The following is a 23398-nucleotide window of genomic DNA, read 5'->3' as shown; positions in this document are numbered from 1 at the left end:
TTGTATGCCAATTACCATGTTTCTCTTTTATTAGATAGGATGATATCCACACACAAAAATCCCCAAACCAGGAAAACACAGCTTAAAAGGAGGAAAACAGAGGAAAGAAGTATGGAATATCACCAAAACAATAAAAAATAAATATATAACAGACAGAAACACAAAGAAAAAAGAACCAATGTAGGCACAGAGCTACCAGAAAACAAAGGATAAAATGGCTACAGGAAATCCTCAGACACCAACAATTACCCTAAATGTAAATGGTCTAATTTACCAATAAAGAGAAACAGAGTAGCAGAGTGGATCAAAAAACAAAATCCAACCATTTGCTGCCTGTAAGAGACACATCTAAGATGCAAAGACAAAGGTAGATTTAAAGTAAAAAGATGTGAAATGATTCTGCAAGCAAATAATATCCACAGAAAAGCAGGTGTAGCCATACTTATCTCTGATAAAATACATTTCAAGATAACAAGAGACAAGATGGTCACTTTATAATGATAAAGGGAATACCACATCAAGAAAACATAACAGTTCTTAGTATATATGCACCCAACCGGGGAGCAGTGAAAAATATAAAACAACTACTCACAGAACTAAAGAAAGAAACAGATCAAAATGCAATCATACTTGGGGACCACTAAAAGCTCTAGACACATCAACCAAACAGAATATCAATAAAGAAATATCGGCCTTAAATGAAACACTAGACCAAATGGACATAATTGACATTTACAGAACTTTACATCCCAGAACACCAGATTATACAATCTTCCCCAGTGCTATAGTCTATTCTCAAGAATAGACTATATGTTGGTCACAAAACTAGCATAAACAAATTCAAGAAGACTGAAATTATACCAAACATATTCTCTGACCACAATGTCTGGAAATTAGAAATAAACTGTAAAAGAGACCCACAAATATGTGGAGATTAAACAACACACTACTAAAAAATGACTGGGTCAAAGAAGAAACAAAAGATGAGATCAAAAGATATAGAGAGACAAATGAGAATGACAATACAACATATCAAAAGTTCTGAGATGCAGTCAAAGCAGTAATAAGAGGAAAGTTTATATCACTACAGGCCTCTGAAACAAGGAGGAAAACAGAGGAAAGAAGTATGGAATATCACCAAAATATAAAGGAGGAAAAGAGAGGAAAGAAGTATGGAATATCACACCCCCTAATGGGGATCGAGCTCGCAACCCGGGCATGTGCCCTGACCCGGAATCAAAGCAGCGACCTCTTGGTCCCTGGTCGATGCTCAGCCGCTGAGCCACACCGGTTGGGATCTCTTGTTGCTGGTTACAGCAACCTCTTCTTTAATTTTTTGTAAGTTTGAGAAGGATAGGTTTTTAATCTTTGAATGTTTGGTAGAATTCACTGGTGTGCAGAAGGCAGCCAATAGATGATTCTCTCTCATCGATTGCCGGGAGCCGGTCCATCCTTGCTGTTTCAAGGGACCTGGCATATATAGCATACGGTTCTTAATATGCTTGCTCACCTTGGCGCTGTGTTTTAACCAAGGTCACCTCTCCGAGAAAGGTTGAATCCCCAGGTAGGGATTTTCCCCTGAAGTTAGGGAGGGAATAAAACCTCTTAACTAAGTGCCAGGCAGGTAATTAATCATTTTAACTACGAACAATCATGCTTAAGCTACATAATCTTTACTCCCTGGAATGGAGATAAGAAACGCCCTAACCTTTGGAATAGAGATTGATAGGATTGGAATCAACTGGTATAAATACAGATGCAACAAGACAACAACAGACAGAATTCAGAACACAGAACCTACACAGAACGTTCTCTAGAGACAGAAGAACTTCACTGGAGAGAACATGGCAAAAGATCCTGGACTGAACCTGACTACAGAAATTGGCAAGAGAACCTGACTAGAACCTGGTGACTGAACCTGGCTAGAGAACCTGGAGAACCTGGAGAACCTGGCTGGAGAACCTAGCAAGAGAACATGGACACAGAACTTGGCTGGAGATTGTGGCTAGAGATCCTGGCAAGGCTGCTGATCAACTGAACACTGTCTCTGTGTCGAACTTGGCTGGAGACCCTGACAAGCGAACCCGGCTATGATGAGCACCTGAACGCTGCCTCTGTGTCATTCCTTCTTCGCCGACTCCGTCCACACCTTTGGGGACCCCTGGACCCGCTGGGGCTGGACCCCGGCAATTGATGTTTCTCTCTCTCTCTCCCTCTCCCCTCCTCTTTCTCTAAAAAATCAATAAAACACATAAAAAAACAAGAGAAATCCCAAGTAAACAACATTAACATTACATCTTAAAGAACTAGAAAAAGAAGAAAAGCAACCCAAAGTCAGCAGAAGGAATAAAAATTACAGCAGAAATGAATAAAATAGAGAACTAAAAGACTATACCAAAAATTTAATAAAACAAAGAGCTGGTTCTTTGGAAAGTTAAATAAAACTGACAAATCCTTGGCTAGAATGACTAAGAAAATAAGGGAAAAGACCCATATAAACAAAATCAGAAATGAAAGAGGTCACCACAAATATCACAGATATACAAAGGATCATACTGGAATATTAGGAAAGACTATATGCCACCAAATTCAATAACTTAGAAAAAATGGCTAAGTTCCTAGAAATATATAACCTTCCTAGAATAAATCATGAAGGATTGGAAACTCTAAATAGACCAATTAGCAGTGAAGAAATTGAAACCATCAAAAACCTACAAAAAAACGAAAGTCCAGGAGCAGATGGCTTCACCAGTGAATTCTACCAAACATTCAAAGATTAAAAACCTATCCTTCTCAAACTTACAAAAAATTAAAGAAGAGGTTGCCGTAACCGGTTTGGCTCAGTGGATAGAGCGTCGGCCTACGGACTGAAGGATCCCAGGTTCGATTCCGGTCAAGGGCATGTACCTTGGTTGTGGGCACATCCCACTAGGGGGTGTGCAGGAGGCAGCTGATGGATGTTTCTCTCTCCTCGATGTTTCTAACTCTCTATCCTGCTCCCTTCCTCTCTGTAAAAAATCAATAAAATATATTGGAAAAAAAATTAAAGAAGAGGCAATACTTCCTAAAACATTCAATGAGGCCATATCCCTGATACCAAACCCTGGCAAAGATAACACAAAAAAAGAAAGCTACAGACCAATATCTCTGATGAATATAGATGCAAAAATCCTAAACAAAATACTTGCAAATCAAATACAATAGTATATCCAAAAAATAATACATCACAATCAAGTGGGGTTCATTCCAAGGGCGCAAGTATAGTTCAACATATGCAAATCAATCCATCAATGCAATACACCACAATAACAAAAGACAGGATGAAAATCATATCTGATCAACAGATGAAGAAAAAGCATTTGATAAAGATACAAAATCCACTTATGATTAAAACACTCTATAAAATAGGAATATCAGGAAAGTACCTAAACATAATAAAGGTCATCTAGGATAAACCCTCAGCTAATATTATACTCAATGGTGAAAAACTAAAAGCTTTTCCTCTAAGATCAGGAACAAAACAAGGATGTCCAGTCTCACCACTCTTATTCAACATAGTGCCGAAAGTCCTAGCCAGAGTAAAAAGATAGGAGAAAGAAATAAAGGCATCCAAATAGGGACGGAAAAAGTAAAACTATCATTTTTTGTAGATGACAGGATTCTATATATAGAAAACCCTAAACACTCCACCAAAAAACTATTAGAAACAATAGACAAATACAGTCAAGTTTCAGGATACAAAATCTATGTGCTAAAATCCACTGCTTTCCTGTATACTAACAAAAACACTTCAGAGAAAAATAAAAAAGAAAACAATTGCTTTTGCAATTACAATAAAAAAAATAAAATATCTCGGAATAAACTTAACAAAGAACATGAAAGACCTATATAATGAAAATTACAAATCATTATTGAAAGAGATTGAAAAAGACACAACAAAATCAAAAACTATCCGGTGTTCATGGATTGGAAGAATCAACATAATTAAAATGGCCATATTACACAAAGCAATATACAAATTTAATGCAATCCTCATCAAAATCCCAATTTCATTTTTTAAAGAAACAGAATAAGAAATCCATCAGATTTATATGGAACCACAAGACCCCGAACAGCCAAATCAATCCTGAGAAAAAAGATCGAAGCTGGAGATATCACACTACCTGATTTCAAATTATACTCCAGGCAGGGGTCCTCAAACTATGGCCCGCGGGCCACATGCAAATACAAATATTGTATTTGTTCCCGTTTTGTTTTTTTACTTCAAAATAAGATATGTGCAGTGTGCATACGAATTTGTTCATAGTTTTTTTTAAACTATAGTCCGGCCCTCCAACGGTCTGAGGGACAGTGAACTGGCCCCCTGTTTAAAAAGTCTGAAGACCCCTGCTCCAGAGCTACGATAATCAAAATAGTATGGTACTGGCAGAGTAACAGACACACAGATCAGTGGAACAGAATTAAGAGCCCAGCAATAAAATCACATGTATTTGAATAGATAATTTTTGACAAAGGAGCCAGAAACACATAATGAAGTAAAGATAGTCTCTTCAACAAATGATGCTGAGAAAACTGGAAAGCCACATGCAAACCAATGAAACTGGATTATAGCTTGTCCCCATGTATAAAAATTAATTCAAAATGGATCAAAAAACTAAATATAAGACCCGAAACAATAAGTTATATAGAAGAAAATATAGATACCAAACTTATAGACCTTGGTCATAAAGAACATTTTATGAACTTGACCCCAAAGGCAAGGGAAGTAAAGGCAAAAATAAATGTATGGGACCGTATCAAATGAAAAACTTCTGCACAGCCAAAGAAACTGACAACAAAACAAAGAGGGAGCCAACCACATGGGAGATGGTATTTGCAAATAGTAGCTCCAACAAAGCTTTAATTTCCAAAATATATAAAGAACTCATAAAACTCAACACCAAACAACCCAATCAAAAGTTGGGCAGACAACCTGAAAATTCACCTCTCCCAAGAAGACATAGGAACTGCCAATAGATGTATGAAAAGATGTTCAACCTCACTGGCAATTAAAGAAATGCAAATTGAAACTACAATGAGCCCAGTCAATGTAGCTCAGTGGTTGAACGTTGACATATGAACCAGGAGTACATGATTCGATTCCTGGTCAGGGCATATGCCCAGGTTGTGGGCTCGATCCCCAGTGTAAGGCATGCAGGAGGCAGCTAATCAATGATTCTCTCTCATTACTGATGTTTCCATCTCTCTCTCTCCCTTCCTCCCTAAAATCAATGAAAATGTATTTTAAAAAAATACAATGAGATACCACCTCACACCCGTTATAGAGTGGCGATTATCAACAAGACAAGCAATAACAAGTGTTGGAGGGATTGTGGGAAAAAGGGAACCCTCATTCACTGCTGGTGGGAATGTAGACTGTACAAACACTATGGAAAGCAGACTGCCAATTCCTCAAAAAATTAAGAATAGAGCTACCATATGACCAGTAATCCCTCTCCTGGGTATATACCCAAAAAACTCGAAATCATGTGTTTGCACCCCTATGTTCATTGCAGCATTATTCATGGTGGCCAAGACATGGAAACAACCAAAGTGTCCTGCGATAGAAGACTAGATAAAGAAGATGTGGTACATATACACAACGAAATACTACTCAGGTATAAGAAAGGATGAAATAGTGTCATTTGCAACAACAAGAATGGACCTTGATAAAATTATGCTAAGTGAAATAAGTCAGTCAGAAAAAGCTAAAAACTATATGATTTCACTCATATGTGTTATATAAAACTGAAACTCGTGAACATAAATAGCAGTGTGGTGATTGCCAAACAGAAGCGGGTGAGAAGAGAAGGGAGTCCTAATATATGGGGACAGATTTGACTTGGGTGATGGGCACATGGCACAATAAGCAGATCTTGTAATATAGAAAACCACACCTGAAACCTATATGTTCATGTTGACCAATGTTACCCCAATTTAATAAATAAAAGAAAAAAACAGATTCAACAATGTTCAATTAATAGCTATTGTTAGGTGTGATAAAACCACATGGTAGCCTTTTATGAGGATGATGAAATTATGGGTCATATTTGAAGGATGTTTTAAAAAGATCATTGACATCATATTTATCTAAAAGGCAATAACAAAAAAAATTTACAGTGGCCATCTCTGTGTAGTGTTATTCTTCTTCTGAATTCCTCATTTTTAAAGTTTTCCTCAGTAAACATATATTCTTTCATAATGAAGAAAAACAAACGATCTTTAAAATAGATTTGCCAACACAAAACTAAAATGTACAGACAGGGACAACTGAGTTACCTGGACAAGGAGTGATTTCTGCAGAGTGACCCAGGCAAGGTTGTCCTGGGAGTCATCTCCAGAGCCAAGAGCAAATCAAGATGAAGGCACGCCCTTGCTGATTGTATAAATAACTCTTGTAGGACCTTCTAATGAAGTCTCTGGGGCAGGAGATGAGGGACACAGCTTTCTCTCATTAACAGAGTAGATACTGAGGCTAAAGCACTTTCATTCCCCCTCAAATCAAGCCTCCCTTCTCACAGATCAAGAACTTTGTGTGTGAAAATAGTCTGGGCTTTGGAAAGGAATACAGAGCCAGGAGTCAGCAGACATAGTCTAGGCCCAGGTTTGAGCAAATCTCCAGTATGTGATTGCTTTGTGAATCATTTCCTTCTTCAGTAAAACCAGACTATTACTACTAATCCTAGCATAAATTGCAGTTATTTTACAAAGATGAAATGAGAAATAATACTCTAACATGCTTTGCCACATTATAAAAACGTAGTAATAATAAATACTAGTAAAATGTTATTAAATATGAAATGATATTTGATTTAGAATACAGATACAATAACCCTTAGTATTATTCCATTTTGTTGAATAAGGTACACCTATTAAACTGCTCTGCTACATAGTCTGAAGGTTGTATTACTATTTATGTAAACATTACATTGGTAACAACAGAATAACTCAGGAAGAAAAACAATTGGATGTACTTACATTTCGTGTCCACGCTAAGCGGTCTGTGTTATAACCCATCATGTTCATGAGACAAATCACAAATAGATTCCACTCTGAGTGATAGCTGGGTCCGCCTGGAGCACTGTGGACACTGTACCACTTGACAAGCATCTGAACCGCTATTTCTTTTGGCAGGATAAACTTAATTGCTTGCAAACATGTTTGTACTGTTAAAAGCAAAGATTACGCTCAGTATGGTTCCTATGCATGCATTTCTCTTCCCCTTTTAATATGAAAGTTTTTAAACTATGATGACTATATAAAGGCCAATTACTGTAAAGAGAGAACTCTCATGAAAGAGCCAATAAATGGACTGACTATTCTTGGGGGGGAAAGGGGTGTGGGAGATGTGGGAAGAGACTGGACAAAAATCGTGCACCTATGGATGAGGACAGTGGGTGGGGAGTGAGGGCGGAGGGTGGGGCGGGAACTGGGAGGAGGGGAGTTTTGGGGGGAAAAAAAAGAGGAACTAATTTAATAATCTGAACAATAAAGATTTAATTAAAAAAAAAAAAAAAGAGCCAATAAGATGCCACATTACCTAACCCATCACTGGAAACCTAAACCCACTACTAAAGTCCACAGGATCTGCAAGAGGTCTCGGGGTAGCTTTTCAGTCATTAATTTTCTATCAGAAATAGGTAACCAAATAGCCCACATAACCTGAGACAGAAGTGATTGGCATCCACTGCCCCAACAATTATTAATCGCTCCCCATTTCAGCCTCAAACATTCCTAGTATGGACAATGAATTAAAGGTCACTGTATCAAAACACAATTTCTACACAAATAAATTCATATGAAATAATTGCTTTAATACTTCAGACGCATATAACAGTCAACATATGCCTCTTCTACTAGCACAAGAGATTTCTCCATTAGTGAACACTCCTATTGACCAAAGCTTTACAACACTGAACAATTTGACAGCATTCAGAGTCTAAAATGTTGTCCAGGCTCCCTGTCTTAGACCCTTCAATACCATGTTTCTCTTAATGACCCGGTGTCATTTGCATGAGTGTCAGTTTCAGTGCCCCACTGTCATTCAGTGACACCTCCAGGTGGTGCGGGCTGCTACTGTGAAGGGCCTGGGTCTGCTTTTAGTAGCAATGTGCTTGTATTCTCCTATGTTCTCTTCAGAGGATTCTTCCCTTCACACTGTCACTGTCACTGGGCCCATCCTCAGCTGCATATCCTTTTTCTCATCAATTTGCTATGTGCATGCGCACACAAAGGTTGAAATCAAATGGAATAAATGTTAGAAAAACAACCAAATCTGTCACGGCTGAATCCAAAATAAGTGTAAACCAGATACTGCCCGAGGAGCTAAGAAGCACTTTATAAAGTACAAAAACTTCTATTTGGCTGTGGGAGAGCAGGATTTCATTTTGGTTTTAATTTAATCTGCTATTAACTTAAGTATATTTTGTTTAGGCTTGTACTTCTAGGTACATAACCTTGGGATTACTGGCTACATATCTTTGAGAGAATCAAGGTTATCTCTGTACCAACTCAGAATATCATTTATCACACCAATGAAAGGTATTTCCTACAATAAAAAAGTCATTCTGGCCTACTTATCAAATTCCAGAAACCAGACCACCTGCCAGCGCTTTGCTTTGGTATTTACATTTTGAAACTAATACATGTCATACATTTTCTTTTGTCACATAGGCATTCTTTTAACTTTTGTTTCTTGGCAAATTCTTTCAATTCTAGTTATACTATTCTATGTTCAGAAATACTCTCCACCTAGGACTTTCCAAACTGCATTTCAAAAATAATTCAAGCAGACTCCAACTGTATGAAAAACACTTCTAACTGCATTTTTACTATAATGTTTTATTCAATTAAGGCAATTATGTTCATGTCTCAATTGAGAGATTTAGGATTAAAACCATCAAGTATGCCAAAAACTATTTTAGTTGCTTAGCCTTCCTTATTGCAAGATTTTCTTGCAAGAAGCATGTTCGTATGTGTAATCTCACTGTGTGGTATCTTCCACATAAAAAAAAAAAGGCCGAGAAACAGAACCAGCATCTCCTTCAAGTCACGCCCAGCCTCACAGGACCCATGAAGGGGACGTCCCAGGGGTACTCCTGGCTCTTCACAGTTGTCCACAAAGTAAAATACGCCATCCTGTGGCTTCAATAACAGCAAAAAATTTAATATCCCTAATTACTAACACAAATCAACAATGACTCCAAATCTTTACAAATCAAACTAAGAATACACAGAATTCAGGCTTGCTCCTCAATCGCACCTAATTCAGACGTGGCGATTTCAGGGAGAGTGATCCTCACCATGGAGCCATTACTCAGCTCCTAGAAAAAGAAGGGAACAAACCAGAATTAGTCAACAGAATCTGTGCGTCTAAGTCTCTGAATTTTTAACAATAGCTGATGCTTTACAAGGTTTTGCCTGCCAAAGCAAAATTCAATAAAATAAAATAAACAATATTTGCCCTAGCTCCTTTGGCTCAGTCGATAGAGCGTTGGTCTGCGGACCGAAGAGTCTTGGGTTAGATTCTGGTCAAGGGCAAGTACCTGGACTGCAGGCTCAATTCCTGGCCCCAGTGGAGATAGATGTACGCAGAAGGCAACCAATCAATGTGTCTCTCCCCTTCCCTTATACTCTCTCTAAAAAAAAGAATCAATGGAAAAACATCCTCTACAAACTAAGTAAATAACTATAAAAATAAATATAAAAATGAACATTTTCAAAACAGAAGCGAATACTTCCAAAGTTCAGAAACTATAAATGTGCGTAATTGTAAAACATTTACAAAAATTCTGTTTCTAATAAGTGTCTCATTTTCACTAAAAAAAGAGACTTAAGTGTAAGGAAAAGAAAAAAGTGATGACAATACAAAATTCAACTTATTGAACAAGCTGTTTTTGATACATTTTTAATAATATAAAAACCTTTAAAAAGTTGAACAGATTTACTTCACAGTAAAATAATGCAAAGAAATAACACATCACAAAATATTTTAAATGTCATCAGAAATGTTTGTTTTTGATTTTCAGACAAATTCTGCATTCTGACAAATTTGAAGTGACAGCCATATCTCACAGAGAGCCACCTAATCTACATATACTTACTAGAGTCACTCTGTTTCGAACAGGGTCTCTTATAGAATGAATGTAAGTTCCAAGCTGTTGGAAAGTGCAGTCCTCATTATAGAGAGAATCGTGGAGTTTTGAAGAATCCCTTAGTTCTGGAACTGGGGACAACAGAACAACCTATAAAAAGTCATAAGTACAACACATATCAAGTATTTTTTGAGAAGTGAAGGTTATTTCTTTTTGCATATAGTCTAACAACTGTACATAATGATTTACAATCATTCTGCTCTCGGTAGAATCATGGGGGATAGGGCTAGACTGATGTGCAAACAGGGCCACAGGAAGAGAAGGCAGCAACACTCTTGGCAACCCAACAGGGCTACAGATGTAACTGTAATGTGAGGAAGGCATGACAGACAGGATTGGAGGGTCCAAGATGCGGGAGAGAAGGAAAAGCAATGAGAGAGCAAAGAACTGAGGCAGCTTAGTGAAGCTTCAGAAAAAGCAAACATCTGATAAAGGGCAACATTTTTCTCAAGTGTAGATATGCAAACAAGGATTTTAAATGATCGTAGTTACTAATTACATGCAGATGCTTCCTACTTTAAATCTATTCCTGACCACCAACCTTTTTGTATTCCTATAACTCAATTTACAGAAAATTTCTGACTATCTTGTCAATACTAAGAGCCAAACCAGAATAAGGTGTATATATTATTTCCAGCTTCTACCCCAATAGCTGCCCCAAAACTGAGCTTCATTGGTCCTAGAAATGGGAAAGTCATCAGCCAATATGTTAGACTGAGCTGTGATCTGACAGCTACCATTAAGCCACTAACCATTCCTAGGTTTATGAAATTCCAAGAAAGCGAGGAATCATCTTATGTTATAAAAGAAATTCTTGCAAATCACACAGAAATCTGATAGTTCTATAGCCCCCTCCCAAGAGTTCTGCAAGGGTCAGGCTTAATAGGAAACAGCTCAACACTGCATGTGTTTAAAAAAATAATATTTAGTGAGCAACAAAAGGAAAATATAAATAGGACTTCATTAAAGTTTAAAACTTTTATTCACTGAAGAACATAAAAATGAAAATAACACTCCGGGCCTAGACACTATGCAACACAAGTGCAGCACCAACCTGCACTTTGAACTGCCCCTAAACATGTGCACTCAGGTGTCTCTGAAACACCCCCTGCTTTTCTCAGGCTTCCTAACCTGGTAAGTCTGGGGATCCACCCAGGTTGCTCAGGGAACCCTGAGTCTCCTTTCCCAGCACCTGCCCCAACACAGCACAAATCCAACCGATAAACGCTATCTTCCCACCTCTCCAGGCCTCTCGTGTCACTCCTCTTCTTTCCAATGTACTGCCCTAGATCAGTCTCCCTTTGCACCTCTTAAACTAACACAAACAACGCACTTGGAATCTAACTGGTCTCTCTATCTTCAATCCCAAGATAAAATTATCTAAAGCACAATCCCAGCACTCATAACTCCATCCTCAAAAACTGTAATGCCCTGGTGACTGCATTCAGAATAAATACCACCTTTCCATCCTTTCTTGTATTAAGGGCTTATCAATAGAATGCAAATCCCAGCACCACCATTATTAGCTACAGGCCTCGCAACAAGTAACCTCCTTGTATCTCTATGTACCCATTTGTAAAACAGCAATCAGTAACTTTCCAATAAAGCTGGTCTAATAAATTAAATAAGTTAATGCATACAAAACACAAAGAACAGTGCCTAGTACACAGAAAACACTCAAAAACAGGTTACCGTGACAATCCCAAGAGACTCCTTGTACTTGCATAAACACTCGTTCATTCTACCTTCAGACGTGTTGAGTCTTAACCTGTGCACTAGGAGATGGAGATGCGAACACGCGTGTTCTGTACTCTCCTGCCTCCTTGCCTGTGCCCCTGTGAGCCCTCTCTCCCTCAATGCTCTTTCCCACCTGCAGACATCCCACTTATCCTCACAGGCCAACCCTAGTCAGACGGGCCTCTCCAAGATGAGAGGTGGTTCTGCCACAGTGACTCTCAGAATGTATCTTATCAGTACATCTCCTCAGGACATTTTATTAGTCATCATAAGTGTTAATAGTCTACTTTAAATATAATTTATTATGCAGACACTACATGTTTCACACAAGTAAATGGTGAGATCCCTGGATGGAAAAGAATGCCTCATTCTCATCTCTGCCGCACCTTTCATTGTACCTTCCACATACACAGAAGGTCAGTGAGGTTGACTGAGACACTGGTACTTGGAAACATTCATATTCTACAAGTATCAGCTAAACTGCCAATTCTGTCATTTTTAAAACAGAGGGGGGAAAGGTAATTGTGGAAATTACATCTGACCAAACTTCTTTAAAACATTACCCATTTTTGACAACACCTAATTCCTTTCTCACCTCATCCAAGGTTCCCAGCAGTTTACTCAGAGGGGTAGGAGTGCTGACGCTGTCAAGTGGAGTGCTGGGCCGAGGCATCGCATTGGACATTGTCAGGGAAGGAGCAGGAAGTCCAGGAATAAAAACCTTCCCCACCTTAAAGCAATAAAAGGGTGTAAAAATATATATGTACTTTTGGTATTTCAAATTTTATGCTCAAACACTAAAAATCAAAGAAAATTAAAATTCTAGTAATGTATCAAATTCTACCATCCAACTACACATATCTTGGTATAATTTTTCTTGGCCTGACTCCTTCTCTTCATTAGCTGGAGGTCTCTGATAGCTTGTTAAAAGCATTATATGTATACATGGTGGGACAAAAGTAGGTTTGTAGTTGTTCAAATGGAAAATAATACATAAATTAATAAATAATAATACAAAAATAAACTTCATTTTGCATACTCACAACCGTAAACATACTTTTGCCCCCACCCTGTATGCATTAGTTTTCACTGTGATTTCTGTTTTTTTAATCCTATGGATTTTATTTCGGCAACTTTTGTAATTTTATTAGCTTGGGAGGTATATTGACAATACATATGTATATTGTTAAAATTTCTCTTTAGTTTTGAGTATTTTCCATACTTTCCTGCAAAAAATAATTATTTTCTCAGTAATGAAGAGAAGGAGTCAGACCAAGAGAAATTATACCAAGATATGTGTAGTTGGATGGTAGAATTTGATACATTACTAAAATTTTAATTTTCTTTGATTTTTAGTGTTTGAGCATAAAATTTGAAATATCAAAGGTGCATATATATATATGGAAAACTATCTGGCACCACGTGGTCAAAGTGAAAGTGCATATAGAGCAAGGGTGGGGAACATCCGGCCTGTGGGATGTATGAGGCCCACAAAATCATTTGGTCTGGCCCTGCCAAGGCATTAGGGGTGCGTTAATTAAATGTTTGACCAAGTACAGCAGACGAATTTTTAAGTTGCTAATTTTGTATGGCCCTCGAATATTAGAAATATCTAAATGGCCCTTAGCAGAAAAAAGGTTCCCCACCCCTGCCATAGAGGCTAGGAGATATATATAAGGATTTTTTTTTTTAATTACTGTTTACTAGAACTACAGCAGAAACAACAACCAACGTTAGTGATAGGTAAAATAGTGAAGGTTTGTATCATCATACAATGGAATATCATGTAACAGTGAATGGGGAAACAACTACACATCAAGACAGATAAATCTAAAAATAGCACAATGTTGAGCAAAATAATCAAGTCAGAGAAAAGTATATGGCATGGTGTCCTTTACATAAAAATTCAAAACGAGGAAAACCAAACAATTCAATCTTTAGTGATGCATACATATGTGCAAAACGAGTAATAAAAACAAGGGACTGATTTATGGCAAAAGTCAGGATAGTGTCTATCTGGGCGAGGTGGGGAGATGAGGACACAGTCAGGAAAGAACTCCCAGGAGACAAGTGATACTGGCAGCACCCTATTTCTTAACCTGAGTATAGCTTACACAATGTTTTGTCATTCTTCAAACTGTGTGTATGTACTAAATTTCATAATTTAAATTTGCAACATTTACATTATTCATATATAAATTTCACAACTGATAAAAGATCCACCCAACACAGTATACATTTAATATAATAGAACTTTACAAAAACTTTGAGAATTATCAAAGCTACCCGTGTATCAATTTCAACACTTCAATTTATAAAACATCAGCTTAACTCTTTTTTAAAGTATCTCTATCCTCACTGAAGGTTCCCATCTATTCTGGGTTCCCAGTGCCAACCTATCTAATGGCAGTGAGGCAACCTCCCACTTAGGACCAACCTAAATTGGGAACTTCATTTTCAGCTCTTACAAAATAAACCTTCTGCCAAATCCTACAAATGGGAGTAAATATTTAAATATCAAACTAAAGCAACAATACAAAATCATAACTAAGGAGGCAGCCCTACAAAAGCACCAAAAACTGCTTGACTCACCCGAACCACTCCTGTGTACAGCACCAGGTTTCCACTGCTTTCCAGAACCAGCATGGTGTCTATCTTCTAAAAGAGGACACACATTTTATTTTAAAGTCTGTGAAAATTACAAAGCATAATGATTTTCAACTTCTCAAGAAAAGTGCCTGCATTTACCTCCACTGGCGCTGCGTCCTTTGCCTGTATGTTGGTGATGGAGCCAAAGATGAGCTGGGTCTTATCATTACTCTCTTGAAACTTTACACAGCTAAAGATTAAATTTTAAAAAAAACACAAAGTATTGACACATGTAATAACCTGTACTGATCTCAAGGGTACTATGCAAAAAGCCCAGCTCCAAAGGTTTCATATTATAGCATTCCTTTTATATGTCTTGAAATGACAAAATTACAGAGACAGAGAACAGATTAGTGGTTGTCAGGGGTTATGATGGGGGTCGGTGTGGTATATCCTATATAATAAAACCCTAATATGCAAATCAACCAAACAGTGGAACAACCAGTTGCTATGACATGCAATGACCACCAGGGGGCAGTCACACAAGAGCTTTCCCCTGGTGTTCAGTGCACTCCCACAGGGTGAGCACTGCTCAGCCAGAAGCCGGGCTCACAGCTGGCGAGCACAGTGGTGGTAGCGGGAGCCTCTCCCACCTCCGTTGCAGGTGGGTGGTAAGGAATAAGGGGTCCCGGACTGGAATAGCCCCGGACTGTGAGAAGGATGTCTGACTGCCAGCTCCCCCTGGAGATAGGGCCTAAGCCAGCAGGCGGACATCCCCTGAGGGGTCCTGGACTGTAAGAGGGCGCAGGGCTGAGGGACTCCCCACTCCCCATCCCCAGTACACGATTTTTGTGCACTGTGCCTCTAGTGTTACTATAAAGGAGAAGCACAAGGGAGACCTTTGAGGTAATAAATAAATTCTATACCTTGATTGTGACACCTGCACAAATTTACACACTGAGAGAACTTCCTGGAATCACACACATACATACATGTACACACACACACACACACATCCATGTAAACTGATGAAACCTGAATAAAGTATAAAGTGTGTAGATTATACTGATATCAACTTCTTAGTTTTGATCATGCACTAAAGTTATGTAAGATATTAACTCTGAAGCAAAAAGAGTACAAGGTACACAGGACTCCTCTAGTATTTTGCAACTTCCTGTGATTTATAATTATTTCAAAATAAAATTATAAATAAATGTGCAAAAGACAGGAATATACATTTCATCTAAAAAGATAAATGGCTAATAAACACACAAGAAGATGCTCAACATCATAAATCATTAGGGAAATGCAAATTAAAACCCTTCACACTCACTAGAATGGCTACAATCAGAGAGAATGACAATACCTGATCTTGTCAAGGAGAAACTGAAAGCCTCAGATGTGGCTGGAGGGAATGGAAAACAGTTCAGCCTACTTGGAAACAATCTGGCAATTCCTTAAAAATTAAAAATGAATTTATCATTGGACCAAACCATCCACTCCTATCTATCTACCCAAGAAAAAATAAATCATGTATGTCTACACAAAGACTTTAGCTCCAATGTTCATAGTCCCCTAACTCACAAGGGTCCAAAAGTAGAAACAGACCAATGTCCATCAACTGCTAAGGGATAAACCACACCTGATGTATCTGCACAATGGAGGACTACACACTCACACACATTACAACATGGTGGGTCCTAGCAAACATTATGCTAGTGAAAGAAGCTAGCCACAAAAGCTACATTCTGCACAATTCTATAAAATGTCCAGGAAAGGCAAATCCAAAGATGAAAGCCTACAGAGTGGATGCCATAGGCTGGGAATGGGAATGAGACTGACTATAAATCATGCACAAGGGATCTTAAGATTAGAGAAATTTTAAAAACTGGATTATGGTGATGGTTGTACAACCCTGTAAATTTTCTAAAAATTGTTTAATTGTATACTTAAACAAGTCAACTTTATGATATATAAATTACTGCAATAAAGCTACTCCAAGGAAAGAAGGATAAAAGGAAGGGAGGGAGGGAGGGCGGTCAGCCCTAGATGTATTTACACAGAATATCAATGGGAATACGCACTTACCGTAACTGGAGCTGGGACTCTACTAAAAAGCACAAGAACTTTTGCCCACATAAGTCAGATGTAATAAACACTTTTGAGGCCTGTGAATTTTTCTCCCTGAAATAGATGTATTAATAAAGTAACTGTCAGCATTGGCTCAAAAGTCTACCACAGCAACCATTAAAAGTCTTTGAAAATATTCTGCCAGAAACCTAAAACTACATGGGTCAAGCAATAACCTGGAAGACCCAAAAACACTTCTAGAATTTGAATTTCATGATTCCTGAGTAAGTGCATCTGTGTTCCCTGAACATACCACACGCTCAACCTTATGAACATCTATTCTGAGGCCCTCTGACCACTGTGCTCTCTCCATCTTTCCAAAGCCCTACTGGAACAGGGAATGTCTCCTGTGTCACCATCCTTCCATGTCTCTTTGAGGCCAGGGACATGATTAATTTGCCTAACCCGCAGCCACTAGCACACACACTGGGATTGGCAGATTAATGAATGGATAATTAATGAGAACATAAAAGGAGAAAGGTCCCACAGAACAGATCTGAACTGTGTTTCCCCAGAACAGGCAACACTCAACTAACATAAAGAGAAAAACATTAAAAACTGTTATAAAAATCCCAAGTTTCCTAATCTACAGAAATTAGTTGTTTCTCGCTATACCATCAAACACCTCAAATCTGAGAGATTACTAAGTTAAAAAAGAAATAACAAATGACACAAAAAAATTTTTATGATCACTTTAATGTCATTAACATCCTCTCCTGAAACAGAGGTGGCCTTAATACGTGTCTATACATGTTTATAAGTATTAAAAACTGAACATATTAAAGGAAGTTTAGGCAAAATAACAAGTATCTTCTAAGACTTTTAGCAACATTTTTCTTTGAACATAAAATACATACTACAAACCTTATATTAGTAATCGCTTCCGTCCATAAATGGTCAATACAAAGTTCAGGAACAATTGGCTCTGTTTCTGGTGCAAGAAAAGAGCTATTCGAATTACTATCTGGAGAATGAGAAATACTGTGTCTCCTTGGAGATTGATGATGGCTTGAAAGGTTGAACCTTTGCACCCCCGTAAAAGAGTGCACTCCTGAAGCAGGGGAATGAGCACGACTGCAAAACAGAGGAGAGAGGGCATCACAACCACAGTGCAAGATGGTATCACACGCTTTCAGTAACACTTTCCAAACTTCTGGGTACAAAGAGCATTCGTGATGGCAAAACCCCAGTCAGAAAAACAATTTCTTGAAAAAGGAATAACTACTTCATGTTAATGTGTTCTATTATATTGTAAAGATTTCCAATTCTTCTTAGAATTCCTTCTTTTAAAACTGAAAATCAGTTCACTTTCTACCTCAAAAAATGAATTGTTTATATCATTGAAAACGTCTAAACTATGTTCCTGTATGCTCACATTTGCACACCAACAAAACTACATTACTGTATCAATACACAGATAATAGCTAGAGAGACAACCAAACAAAAGAAAAACTAATTCGAATTAAGACAAAATAGCATCAAAATATTTTTGCAACCAATATTCATCGAACTGCTGCCACTTAGCACAAATGAGATAACTAATTTTATGACAAACACAGGCTGCCTCCAAATATGACTCGTTAAAAACGGGTAACAGAGTAGACCTGGAAGTCTTTCTAACACAACTGGAATAATGGCTGTCTTCCCCAAAACTATCCAAGGGCTGGCAACCGAAACTTTAAATTCCGCAAAACTAAGAGAAAGTTTCAAAAAAGTTATGTTTTTCTTGGTCTATCTTGGTAAAACAAGGTAACACCCAGAGTGGATCCCCACCTTAGAGCCGCCATGTTGGAGATGGAAGGAGAGCGGGAGTGCAGGCTGGGCGAGGAGGTGGAGCGGCTCTGACTGTGGATGGAGGAGTAATTCTGGAAAGGCGAGGCCACGGGGGAGTCTCCTTTGGAGAGGCTTCGGAGATTTGCTGTGAGGGAGCTACTGGGGGCCACGTTCTGAGGGGTGCCCCCCTGTTCAGAGAATTTTAAAACAGCATTCTCTTCCTTAAGGCAAAATGATGAGAGGGGAGAAAAGGTTATAATTAGATAAAAACGATAATTTCCTTGTGAAAATTCAGGGTGGATATGAATTCTTAAGGACACCATCTTTCTTTTTCCCTAAGAAGCTCAAATCTATTTCACAAAAACATGTGAAGGTTTTCAGTATTAACTACCCTTTATTCTTACCTCTGCTTTGACTCTCCGGAGAACCCACACAGAATGCAGACACTGAACAGTGTCATAGGTCATTACAATGGAGGGGTCAGTGCTGAGAAAAACTATTTTCATCGCATGATCTACAACGTATTGAACCCGTGATGAACCAAAAAGACCTGAAAGATCAAACAGAAATGATGAGGTTTTGAACAATAAACTTTACAAATCTGTTCTTTATAAAAAGATACCTTGCAATTCCTAAAGATCAAGAGAAACCAAACCAATTAAGGCACAAAATCCATTAATATATTAATTAATTAACCCTATATTTTTAATAAATTTACTTTGAGCATCAAATTCCTCAGAATACGTTAAAGATGAGAGAGTTACCAGTTTCAATTTCACATACATACAATTAAAAGATGAAGATTTGTGCTGATCCACCATTAAATTCATCAGCCATGGGTGAAAGGTCCACTCCTCCAATAACCAACTTGTTTATCAATTTCAATCAACTATTCTGCCAAGTTTGACTTCCTTATTGATTCTCTTCTTCTGTATGAAATTATTCCTTCATAATAACCATTCAAACAGTGAAGAGTACACCTGTTTCTGCTTTACTAATTATACATGCAAAATAAGGCTTAGAGTTCAGTTTCTGATAGTACCAAGAATTGACTTCTCTGTCCCTATTTAACAACATATTAAATGCTCCCCTTTCAGTTAAATTAGAAAATAAAAGAATGCAATTCTTTTATAAAAGTGTTTTATTTAAAAAAATAAAAAGCACTCATAATACCACCATCTCAACAGCCACTATTAATACATCAGGGAGTATTTTTTCTAGTTTCCCCTATACATATACATACACTTCTCAGGTCTTTTCAAAGTCAAAATCAATTTGTATTGTTTTACATCATACTTAACATTATGAATAAGCAATTCCTGAGTTTATTATTCAAAAACGTGATCAATAATGGCCACACACAATTCAATCACAGGTGCTAACATGTTTATTTATGTTGTAACTGTTACCAATACAATATAGAATTATCAAATTTTTTTCTGTAAAAGACCAAAGAGTAACTAGTTTAGGCTTTGTGACTGATTCTGTTACATAATCACAATTACCAATTATCATGTTTGGCCATACTGAACATTTTAAAATACTCATACATAAATACCTGTAGCAAATATTAAAAGTCTGAGCCCCAGCAAATCAGGTTTTTATGAGCAGGGAAAATGAAATATTAAAATTTACACAGTACAGCCCAGCTAGCGTGGCTCAGTAGTTGAGCATCGACCTATGAACCAGGAGTACCCGGTTCAATTCCCAGTTAGGGCACATGCTTGGGGTGTGGACTCGATCTCCATCCAGTGTGGGGTGTGCAGAAGGCAGCTGATCAATGATTCTCTCTCATCATTGATGTTTCTATCTCTCTCTCTCCCTTCCTCTCTGAAACCAATAAAAATATATTTTTAAAAAATATAAAAATAAAATTTACACAGTAGGGCATAAGAACCTATATTTTTCTCTTCAAAGAAGTAATCAATTTTAGCTCATCTAAGTATCATTCATTTACTTATTAATCACTAAGGAACAGAGACCAAAGTCTTCTACAGAGAGATTAGCAAATCTATCAGTAATCCTGCTCAATTTATAGGCCCTATTTTCAGTAAATGAATAGCTGTTAAAATAGTTAATATAATGGTATTCAAGAAGTTCTTACTTTAATATGAACTATTTTCATAATAAAAAGGTTATTTTTGTAAAATGTTTAAATTATATTATTTTTATGAAAAGAGTTAAAGTTTTATAAGAGCCTTCATTTTCTCCCCACCCCCAAATTCCAAAAAAGAGCTATGTAAAAGAATGTCTAAAAATACACTTACTTCCAGATTTACAAACAAGTGGAGTTATTTCATCTAGTGGATGCAGCATGCTGAACATAGTGGGTAAAGGTTCTCTAGTAATAAAAAAACAAATAATCAATTGCCAATACAAGATGACTCCGTTTGTGCACAAATTTTGCACCTTCCTTGCAAAGAAATATCTTCTCTAAATTACACTAAAAACTAGAAACCTATCCTCTCAAAAAGAAGCTTTCTAAACTTTCTACAGACTGTTTTTTAGTCTCTCCTATTTCATTCCTAGAAATCCCTCTTATGCAGGAGACTCTAAGCATACCCAACCCAGGAAAATCAATGCAGCCCAGAGACAATCTGCAAACAGCAGTCATCGCATTACGGAACAATGGGGTAATGGGCATAAGGCAGTCTGTTTTTTTGTAACCACTGTTAGCAGCAGTGTCTTTGGAAGCTAAGAAAGAAATTTTGTCTCCTACACCTATTTACACAGTAGTGTACTTGAAAAGAAAAACTTCAAGTAAATAAAGAGGCTGTGTGTTTTAAAGAGGAGAGGGGAACAGACCTTCTATCTAAACACAGAAAGAGATTAAAATCTGTAAGCAATTTTCTAAAACCATAGTATCTACTACTTGCACCACACTGTGATAAGGCACTGCATGTACCTGCCCTTCAGTGAGCTCATAACTGATTCATTCAGAGACAGGTAAAGACACCATCAATGAGCACCTACCATTTCTTGCGCTTCTAATACATACTAAGCCCTGTGTCAAAGGTTAGATACTTTAGCCCTGGCCAGTATTGCTCAATGGATAGACTGTCGGCTTACATACCAAAGGGTCTCAGATTTGATTCTGTGTCAAGGGCATGCATGTACCTTGGTTGCAGGTTCGCTCCTCACCCCCAGTTGGGGCATGTGCGGGAGGCAACCAGTCGATGTGCGAGAGAGACATGGATGTTCTCCTCCCTCTCTCTCTCTCTCTCTCTCTCTCTCTCTCTCTCTCTCTCTCCCTCCCTCCCTCCCTTTCCCCGCCCCTCCCTCTCGCTCCTCCCTTCCTCCCTCCCTCCCTTCCACTTTTTCTGAAAAGCAATGGAAAAAATCTTCATGTAAGGATTAACAACAACAAAAACAGGTTGTATACATCAGCTCACCTAATCCTGCATAAATCCAAGAGGTAGAGTATTTCTATAACAAATAATAAAACTAAAGCCAAGAAGGCTCCAATGATTTGCCCCAAGAAGCACAATAAAAAGATGAGAGAGTTAAGAATTGAGTACTGTTATCTTTAAACCTTATGCTTGTTCGATTTTACAACTTGGGGGGCTGGGGGAGGAACTGTAGGTGACTCAGTACCCAAGTAAGAAGAAGACTCAGGAGTGCCCATCGCTGAGATGAGAGAAAGTGGCATAAATCTATGCTGTTTTCATGAAAATTATCGTCATCCCAAATTCATAGGGATTTCACCTCAGAACCAACACAAAAAAAGCGCTAGTAATAATATGCTGAACTGAGTAAACTGGATACCTGGGTGGACCTGGAGGTATCTCATGTGAAGAACTGCTTCGTTCAAACAACAATCCATATTTGGTGGGCCAAACATTTGCAACCTGCCAGGTAAAAGGGTGGGGAAAACAGAAGTAAACTACTCTTTATAACATGTTTTCAGAAAACAATATAGAAAATTAGATAGTCTTCTAATTAATAAGAGCTTTACAAAATAACATGATCGCCTTGGCTGGTTTGGCTCAGTGGACAGAGCGTCGGCCTGCAGACTGAAGGGTACCAGGTTCGATTCCAGTCAAGGGCACAAGCCCGGGTTGTGGGCTCGATCCCCAGTAGGGGCATGCAGGAGGCAGTCGATCAATGATTCTCTCTCATCATTGATGTTTCTATCTCTCCCTCTCCCTTTCTCTCTGAAATCAATAATAAAAATATATCTACACTAATAAAAGAGAAAAATGGTAATTGGCGTACGACGATACCCTTTTCATTGGCTAATAAGGGCTATATGCAAATTAACTGCCAACTATGATTGGCAGTTAACTGCCAACTAAGATTGGCAGTTAACTGCCAACTAAGATTGGCAGTTAACTGCCAACTAAGATTGGCAGTTAACTGCCAACTAAGATTGACAGTTAACTGCCAACAAGATGGCGGTTAATTTGCATATGTAGGCACAATGCAGGGAGGCGAAAGGGAAAGCAGGAAGAAGCCCCCTGCCACTGACAGTGATCGGAAACCCAGGGGGGAGCTAAGAGCTGGGGGGCAGGGCAAAGGCGACCCTGGGGCCACCTTTGCCCTGCCCCCCAGCCATGATCAGAGAATCAGGCGCCTTTCCCGCCCTGGCCAGTGATAGCAGGAAGTAGGGGTGGAGCCAGCGATGGGAGCTGGACACGGTCGAAGCTGGCAGTCCCGGGAGCTAGGGGTCCCTTGCCTGGGCCTAAAGCGGAGGCCACAATCGCGGGGCCGCTGCAGCTGCGGGTCCCTGCTGCCCGAGCCGGACGCCTCAGCCAGAGGCATTAGGCCTGGGCAGGGGCGGAGCCTGCAACCGCGGGGAGCTGGGGGTCCCCTGCCCAGGCCTAATGCCTCTGCCAGAGGCCTCAGGCCTGGTCAAGGGGCCGATCCGGTGATTGGTGATCGGAGGGTGATGAGGGTCAACTCCTCTGGCCGAGGCATCAGGCCTGGGCGGGGGGCTGAGCCGGGGATTGGGGGGATATGATGGTCCCCTTGCCCAG

At 38.6% G+C, this 23398-nt stretch overlaps 1 protein-coding gene across 6 annotated transcripts in view; it reads right to left on the bottom strand.

The window, feature by feature from the left end:
* The window catches only part of ANAPC1 (anaphase promoting complex subunit 1), a 113963-nt gene that overhangs the window by 79246 nt on the left and 11319 nt on the right, over positions 1-23398 (bottom strand). For 5 of the 6 annotated variants that reach the window (XM_059659147.1, XM_059659145.1, XM_059659148.1 and 2 more), the window contains exons 6-17: positions 22188-22270; positions 20690-20763; positions 18827-18972; positions 18423-18643; positions 17514-17723; positions 16608-16703; positions 14679-14769; positions 14523-14588; positions 12526-12660; positions 10143-10283; positions 9302-9362; positions 7018-7205 (exon numbers count right to left, since the gene is read on the bottom strand). In XM_059659147.1, coding sequence (XP_059515130.1) covers positions 7018-7205; positions 9302-9362; positions 10143-10283; positions 12526-12660; positions 14523-14588; positions 14679-14769; positions 16608-16703; positions 17514-17723; positions 18423-18643; positions 18827-18972; positions 20690-20763; positions 22188-22270 — 1512 coding nt within the window. The remainder of the gene's footprint in view (positions 1-7017; positions 7206-9301; positions 9363-10142; positions 10284-12525; positions 12661-14522; positions 14589-14678; positions 14770-16607; positions 16704-17513; positions 17724-18422; positions 18644-18826; positions 18973-20689; positions 20764-22187; positions 22271-23398) is intronic. The other variant, XM_059659149.1, reaches the window with a different exon arrangement.

Source organism: Myotis daubentonii, chromosome 12, assembly GCF_963259705.1.
Source record: "Myotis daubentonii chromosome 12, mMyoDau2.1, whole genome shotgun sequence".
NCBI classification, from domain to species: Eukaryota; Metazoa; Chordata; class Mammalia; order Chiroptera; family Vespertilionidae; genus Myotis; species Myotis daubentonii.
The sequence above is the reverse complement of the archived record's forward strand: the minus strand, read 5'-3'. Positions and strand labels throughout refer to the sequence as shown.